Source organism: Onychostruthus taczanowskii, unplaced genomic scaffold (assembly GCF_017590055.1).
Source record: "Onychostruthus taczanowskii isolate IOZ18803 unplaced genomic scaffold, ASM1759005v1 scaffold6, whole genome shotgun sequence".
NCBI lineage: Eukaryota > Metazoa > Chordata > Aves > Passeriformes > Passeridae > Onychostruthus > Onychostruthus taczanowskii.
Genome location: NW_024503679.1, coordinates 3,698,938 through 3,707,062, shown reverse-complemented (window position 1 = coordinate 3,707,062; position 8,125 = coordinate 3,698,938). Strand labels below are relative to the sequence as shown.

The 8,125-nt window shown below is 39.2% G+C and overlaps 1 protein-coding gene across 2 annotated transcripts in view; it reads right to left on the bottom strand.

Annotated features, from left to right (window-relative positions):
- Positions 1-844: 844 nt before the first annotated feature.
- APBA2 (amyloid beta precursor protein binding family A member 2) overlaps positions 845-8,125 on the bottom strand; it is an 84,739-nt gene continuing 77,458 nt past the window's right edge. For both annotated transcript variants that reach the window (XM_041418976.1, XM_041418978.1), the window contains 2 exons: positions 3,618-3,758; positions 845-2,096 (listed from right to left, as the gene is read on the bottom strand). In XM_041418976.1, the coding sequence (XP_041274910.1) occupies positions 2,025-2,096; positions 3,618-3,758 (213 nt within the window). In that variant the 3' untranslated portion in view covers positions 845-2,024. The remainder of the gene's footprint in view (positions 2,097-3,617; positions 3,759-8,125) is intronic.

Genomic DNA, 8,125 nt, shown 5'->3' with positions numbered 1-8,125 from the left:
GCAGCGTGTGACCAAAAGATGCATTAGGGAAGAAGACTGAAATTCTGCATTTCCAAAAAAGCATCTTTCACAAACTTTTTACCAACAGCAACTGATAGGAAGTTAGAGAAATTTTTATCTAGCAGAGCCTTGAATGTTTTCAAAAAGAATTGTTACTCCAATTCATAGTTTTGACAATTTTATTACTAAAACGTGTTATTGTGGTTCTGCTGTGTTTATGATTTATTTAACATTGATCTTTAAAAAAATATCAAAAAGTAAATATTGACACTGATTTCATTACCAGCATAAACACAGGTCTGCCAGCAACATCTTCCAGTGCAAGCTTCATCCTGGCTCTTTCAGAGGAAATTGGAAAGGCCTTAAAGAGAAGGTTCTCATAAAGAACCTACCACAGGTTGATGTTTCGGGATTTTTTTTTTTTTTTTTTTTTTTGCAGCAGTGCTTGTCAGTAGCCTTAGTTTCCATTTGAGGTTTAATCATATACTGGTTTCATTTGTGTCACTCTGAGCTGGGCAGACATCCTGTGAAAAGGTCACAAAGGAATGTAGCTGAAGATGGGTAGTTTAAGTTTTACAGATTCATCCATTTTAATGTATTTTAATTATAGCATGCTTCTGTATTGATGTGAAGTTACAGTGACATCCAGTGGCAACAAGGTATGCTAATTGAAAGCTTCTGCTCTCAAGATCATAATGATACACAAATTCCTAATTCAAGAGAATATTTCCTTTAAAAAAAGAAATCTGTGACCTTTGCAACTGCACTTAGATGAAGAATTAAATAATCTTCTACTTGGAATTTTTTACTATGTAAAGTTACACAATAAACAAAATAAGCAAGCTTCCTTTCTAATTTCAGATTTATTAGTGATAGGTTAATTCTTTCCTAAGGTCAGTTGCATGCAACACACTACTCCTTGAAGTACAGTCATCTAAAGCTCTTTAGTTACTGCATGGTAAGGCTTCTTAAGTCACAGTGTATTTTCTTCAAGGCCTTGGCCAAAAGAAAAAAAATAGACAAAGTTACACCAATTAACATTTATCTCATAAGGAATACAACTTTACTACTAGGTTTTTTATCTACACACATTCTAATACTGCTGATGGTGCTAGGTTATTTGTCAAAACAATTTACATTCAGAACACATTGCCTTAGGAATAAGAATGCTTTATAAAAGACAGAAACAGGTAAGCATGGCTTTCCCATTTTGAGCTATTATGAACAAAAAGGTAATATGCAAAAATTAAAGAAAAAAAAACCCCAGCCCAACACATACATTACACAACCTGTGCAATAAGTTATCCATGAAACAACTCTGTTAAATCATAAAAATCACAAGCATTAAAAATAAATATGTATCTAAATAAATATTTTGATTTTAATCTTGTGGCAATTATTCTTTATTTAGCATATGAAACACTTGTTACATGTTTATGTTCACACCTTGCCAAACAGGTTACACTTGTCATAACAATACCAAGTACTACAGTGGTTTTCTTTACAGTAGAGTCTAAAAGTTTGAACTGCACACATTCCTTTCCACTGAAATACCATAGATTCAGCACCAGTTTTAAAATTATGCAAAGTCATCAGTATTGGACCACTTTATGGGACTGGGATTTTTTTTTTAACTTGAGGCAGTCAGAACTTTCTCTAATTGCTTCTCTTTGCCATCTCCTGCAGTCTCATTCATCAAATATTCACATTCACTGTGTTATCAAACAAGACAGACATACATCACTCCACATAAAGGTTACAAATAAATATGTTTTAAGTTCTATGAGAAAAGAGTTTAGAAGATGTTCAAAATACTTAAATGTTTACAAAGATTTTTGTCAGTGATTATTGTCCTTGACCATCCTCAACACTTTTTGTCAAAGAAATAGAAAGGAAGGAGAGAAAAGGCAGAGGCACCTGTCTGTTCCTTGTTCTGGAGTCCTCAGGTCAGCTTCCAAGCCTTTCATTCATACAAAATACAAAATTCTCTTCAGTTATGACAGCTTCAGCTTGGACGGAAGATGTTAGATGTACAGGGGGGTCTCTTGACCTGTTAGGAGCCTGAACATGGCAGCTGGCATAGTCTTCATGTGAATCTGTCAATTGATTACACAGACATTAATAGAGTTTAAAATAATCCAGAGGGTCCCATCTGTCTCTCCCTGTGGTCAAAGTGCATTTTTTGTTCTGGCTTCTATAGATTTTTTCCTAGAGTTTCTAGTTCACAGTTCTCTGGTTTTAGGATGCTGGTTTGCTGTCTTTGCTTTTTTTTTTTTTTTTTTTTTTTTTTTTTTTTTTTTTTTTTTTTTAATATGGTTTGAGGGTTTTTGTTTAGTTTTGTTTTGTTTTTTAATTATTTATTAATGACAATTATATGATGTGACATCATGTAGTTTTAGAAGCCACCTAAACACTTTTTGTTGATACACCCTACTCCAATTACAGTAAAATTTACAGACCTTAAATGAGAAGAAGCACAAACCTCTCTGAAAATTCCTTCTGCTGTTCTGGTATTAGTGGAACTTAGATTTGTATTCTATCTTCCTCTCTGTGGGAATGTAATTTCATATTTTCACTGAATTACACTATGATCCTCTGAACACAAGACTTGGACTTTGCCCCCTAATGTTTAAATGCCAATCAAGAGTTTGGTGGAACAGTTTCTCCTATGGCTAATGTACTTCAATTCCTTCCTCAAGGAGTCCTGGGACTCCAGTCCCCAGTGCCAGAGGGATTTCACAGACCAGCAGAGTCCAAGGCTCAGGTAATAGGGTCTCCACCAGAACTGGACTTACAGCTCTAAGTACTTGTTGGACAACACAAGAGGAAGGAAGGGAAACTTTACTAACTGATAACACAGACCCTCACCAGCTGCCTTGGTATCTTCTCTTCACGCTGTAAAGAAGAAAAGCTTCATGCTGTATTGCTATGTAAGGTGAGAAGTTACACAGCAAAGAAGGACCATGGAGGGGCTGTTGGAATCAGGAGCTTTGCTCCTGACAAAGTGCACATACTCTGTTATGGTTTGTCAGGTACCATTTTCCAGAAGGAAACCAGCTGTCTCTAATTTTTGTCAGAGGAACTAGTGGGAGATCTGGCCGGGGTTCTCTATTTAGACTACCATTAAACTCAGGAGGGATTTTGAAAAACTGGACAGTCTTGCTTATTCACTGCCGATCTCTCTAGAAGTACTGTAGAGAGGTGTTAACTTATTTCCAAGGTAAGTTGGAAATGAAATTATTAAAATGTATATCAGTTTGCATCTCTCAGACATAGTAATTCATTTCTATGGCAGATGCTGTAGTGATAAGCCAAGAGACATCTTCACAGCCAACATCCCTGAGTGATTTCTTCCTTTAATCATTTGATTTAATTCAGACAGTAGGTTGAAGGTATAGAATTATGCCAGGAACTCTTAAAAATGAATGGAAAAACGTAGTGAATGTGCATCATTAGTTGTTAAAAAAAAAAAAAAAAAAAAAAGTCTCTTGTTTCTTATTAGTGCCAAACTCCATTTACTGAATTGGTGACTTTAATGCTGTGTTGACACTCTTTTCAACTGAAACATACATTTTTTCAACTATTCTACTTCCTTGATAAAGACTTTGTTCCCTTACCTCTCCCACTGAGTTGGACAATGCCTGGACTATCTTCTCATGAGCCGTAGCCACGACGCTCTGCCCGTTGATCTCGATAATCCGGTGTCCCACTCTCACCCCTCCCCTCTCTGCTATTCCACCTCGCATCAAGCTGCAAATCTGCCAAGAGAAAGCAATGGTTACTGAGCTTTAGAAATATCATAATGCAGCACTCACTGGGATTTAATGCATAATAATGAGTGGTGACACTGTCAGGATTCCAGAAGATGCTTGTTGAAAGTATTAATCAATGAGTTTTTAAATGTTATTTTAGTGGTTTGTTAGAGGGAGTTTTTTTTTTCTGAGATTTCTGCCTATTATAATTTTCATTTTCAGTCTCTGACTGGGAACATAAAAATACCTTTCACAGTGATACAGGTTGTAGCCACACAAAAGTGGAGACAGGGACTAGGGATTTATGCACTGATGGGACACAATTTCCTGTGCCCCTGCAGGAGAGGAGGGAGCTCTGCTCTCCAGGGACACAGCTTCCCTCTGCACTGTTCACTGTTCACTGCTGGCCACAGGGAGCTCGGGATGAAGGAGGCAAGTTAGGCCATTCTTTATCTGGCAGCTGAGGTTCCAGTAAAGAGCTAGGCACAAGTTCTGAATGTTATGACCCCTACAACCGGGTAATAATTCTAAGAGAAGAATTACATTCAGCAGACACAGTCCCAGCAGACATTGCTACCTAAAGTATTCTGAGGTTGCATAGAGTCAGGCAGAAAGAGAAATCTCAATCCAGGGTGGGGTTGAGAATGTTTCCTCCTTAGCAACAGTATCTATGCTGCAAGGGGATCCACCCTGGCAGACTGGACTGCTGTGCATTAGAAATTGGTGGCAAATTATTTCAAATTACTAAATCCATGAATCACACAAGGCAGATAATGTACAGCTCGAATCTCTGGAGCTAAGCAGACTTTAGCAGCATTGGGATTTACCTTTTGTTTACTGAGAAAAACCAATTCTTGGAGGAAAAGACATGAGTGCTGGAGCATCAGCTAATGCCTGTTGCTGCAGTTACTGTCAATGGTTAGAATGATATGCCAAGAATCATTATTTGCTGCGATCTGGTCATGTGTTCAGAGCTGAATACAAGTATGGTAAGATGGGCTTGTGCCCCAGTGAGTTTGTTATCTAATTAGAAGCACAGTATGTGGGGAGAAGGCCAGTCTGGAATGTGTTGAAGGTAAAACATTGTTTATGGTTGACTGGAATCTTTTCCTGTATGGCACTAGCAGCTTCCTTTAAACTCCTCTCCACAAATAACAATGCTATAAAAAAAGAAATCCCTTCTCACTTGAAGTTCAGACTGTTTGATGTGAGGAGTGAGAATATAGTGTTATTCTTTGCTTATAAAAGGCCTTTCTCAGCCTGCAGAAAAAAAACCCCAAACAAAACCAAAAGCCCAACACATTCCTCCTGCAGTGAGATTTATCTTCCACCATGCTCTCTCCCGTGGCTGAGTGTTACCTCCTGTAGTCCTTAAAGTATTTCTGGTGGGCTTCAATGCAAAGAAGCACTATCAGACACAGAACTGTGTCTTGAATTTCAGTCACAAACAATGTATTGTTTTGCAGGTAGTCTACCTTCTAATCACACAGCTCACAAGATAAGCTCTACTACACAGATCTCTTTTACAGAAAGCTTCTCAATTCAACTCACTGTTAGAATAAATTTGCTCCTTGTTGTTGGGGAGCAGTAATCAGGAAGAACGAAAAGCAGTATGATGTACCAAAAGAAGCCCTGTAAATATATTTTTCATGGTGTAAAGGAAAATAGAGAGACAGTACAGCTGAAATAAAAGCTTTTGGAGCAAATGGAAATGTGATCCCTCACCCCACCGCCATAAAGGAAAAGATAATGGCTTGCATATCTATCCAGAGCCCCTTTCACTGCCTGGCTCTCAAAGCACTTCTAGCACTTTTAATACCATCAGCAAGTTTTTTTCTCTCTAACAGCCCCAGACACAGAAAGCGGGCTCTTCATTCAGGAGTCCCTCTCCAGGGGGGGCAGGCAGCTTCCTTTTGTCAGCGTTGAGTGTTTTAATGAGGTAGAAAGAGAAGCAGACACAGAGGCTGAGTGGCTCTGCCCAGGCTCCCAGACCCTGCTAAGCCAGAGACAGAACACACAGAGAAAAAAAATATTCTGCATTTACAGCACACATTTAGTGACTCCTGTATTTGCAAGGGCTGACTCAAGGCAGCCTTAAGAGTTTTGTCTCCGCCAGGGGAGCTATGACAGCTGAAGCTGGCGAGTTTAAACTGAGCAGTATCTCTAAGTAAATATGATTTTATTCAGCCAGGACTCTTTAACCTGTTGTATTTGCTGAACATGGCAACAGGTATAATATCAGATAAAGCAAGATTCTTGTAAGCAAGTGTCTATATTCTCTTGACTCTGCAAACTGAAGGGGAAGAAGAAAAAAGAAGGTGTAAACCACACTGGTTGAATCCACTCAGCTGTGACAGGTTTGCAATGCCTTGGACAAGCTGCAGCACATCAGATGTGAAACTTCAGTAGCTTCACAATCAGTTTTATTGCAACTGTCCATAGAGTAGCAAAGCATTAGGACAAAATAGCACCAGACAAACTATTCTGTGTAAATGCCTTAATCATAACCTACTAAAATGAAATTTCTCCTTCTCTCACTTTTATATTACACTGTTGAAACCCTGTAAATTTCATGAGTTTAAATGACAGTAAACAAAGTCAGGGAAGAAAGAATAAAATGTTCTGTAAAGTTTCACTGTATTTTTAGACAGCTTGTGCTAGGCTAGTGATAGGGTAGATAGAGTTCTCAGAGAAAGTGAGATCTAGACTGAGAAGTGGTGTTTTATCAGCAGTGAGAATATAACTGGTAATAGATTTTTTTCACAATCAAGGAAAAAAAAGTAATATACAAGGATCAAATCTAGAAGACAATAATGTGATACATAAGGATCACTTGTATTTAAATAATATCATTTTAAAAGAACTGTAGCACAAGGACTTTCAGAAGGTGGCTGACAGGTCACCTAATGCTCACCTCCCCATCACAGTGTGTGTGCACAACATCCTTTTTTCAGCTGCAGCAGTGCAGTGGCTGCATCTGCCTGACACCCTGTGCAGGCAAAGCCAGCTCAGATGGGGCTTCTGGCCTGAAGCTGTTCTGTGTGTTTGTGGGCTATTCCCACTACAATGGCTGTGCATCCTGCACAGATGAGATAGGCAGGCTGAAAGGGAACCACTGCAAAGCTGCTATCAGAGGAGGCACAGAAATAAGTTCCAGCTGCATGGATAATGAGGTAATGGCCTACCAGAAAGAGACATTTAATTATATCTGTTCTGACAAGCCATTTATTTCTTTGCTGTGCTAATGCTGAGCCAACAAAGAATAACAACATTACTTCTGGATCCAGTCATAATTTGTAACAATTGCTGGCAATTACAAAAGTACTTTTAAAGAGTACAGTTTCAAACTACCAGAGGGATATATTTTGCAGTTATATTTTCAAATGTTGAAAGAGTTTTTCAGAGGAAAGGATTTTACAGGCCCAGAGGTTTGTCTCCATAGCAGCCTAACAAAAGATATTACTCTCATCTTTTTGTTCACTGGCTTTCATATTCAAACAGACTTTTCATAAATTAAATGCACTGCAAGGATTTCTTTTTTTCCTATATGAAAAGGATTTTTTTTTGCTGCGTTTGGTGAACTTTACATTTGATGTCATTTGAATGTTGCTCATTTAACTGGAAGGAATGATGATCTGCCAGTGTGGTGACAAATGGCCAGTAGATGGAGGGAGCGCACTGTGACAGAAAACAAGCCGAGCCTGCAGAATTTACTAAACTGAGGCTCCAATCATGTAGGAGATAATTAGCAGGGACAAGATTAATAGATTGTCACACAGACCCCTTTCCATGTAAGGGCATGGGATGTTCCTAACCCACCTCGGCGTGATTCATTTCCCCAGCCCCGATCCACCCCCACCAAAGCTGTGAATGCGCTCCTGAAAACTTGATCATCACACTACAGTGATGCTTACAGGTCCTTAAATGTATTCCTTCGTTTGGTCACAGCACCAGAGCAACATACAAAATTTACAAAGGCGAGAAATTAGGATCTCTGTGAGATCAGGTGAAACCAGATCCTGGGGAAGGAACCTCTTTAGAGTGCATCCCGCTGGACCAGGGCACGCAGCAGTGTCCTCTATATGTAATCTCAGGCAGGAACATTTTAAACTTGGTGGAGCAGGAACTGAGAGATGGCCAGGAGAGCTGCAAACCCACTCCAGAGCCATCTGTTGGCTGAAGTGCAGGAAGGCTCATGAGCCACATCTTACAGTCACCTGCTACTCTTCCAGCTCCCAAAGGGTGGCAAACAGAGATGTGGCAACTTCAATCAAAGCATTTCACAGGACAGGGGACAGAGCCCACAGCCTTTGTGATGTGTTTTTTTGTGTGAGCAGCCCGATTATTTTTTTTCCTAGTCTGGAGGAAGAGGA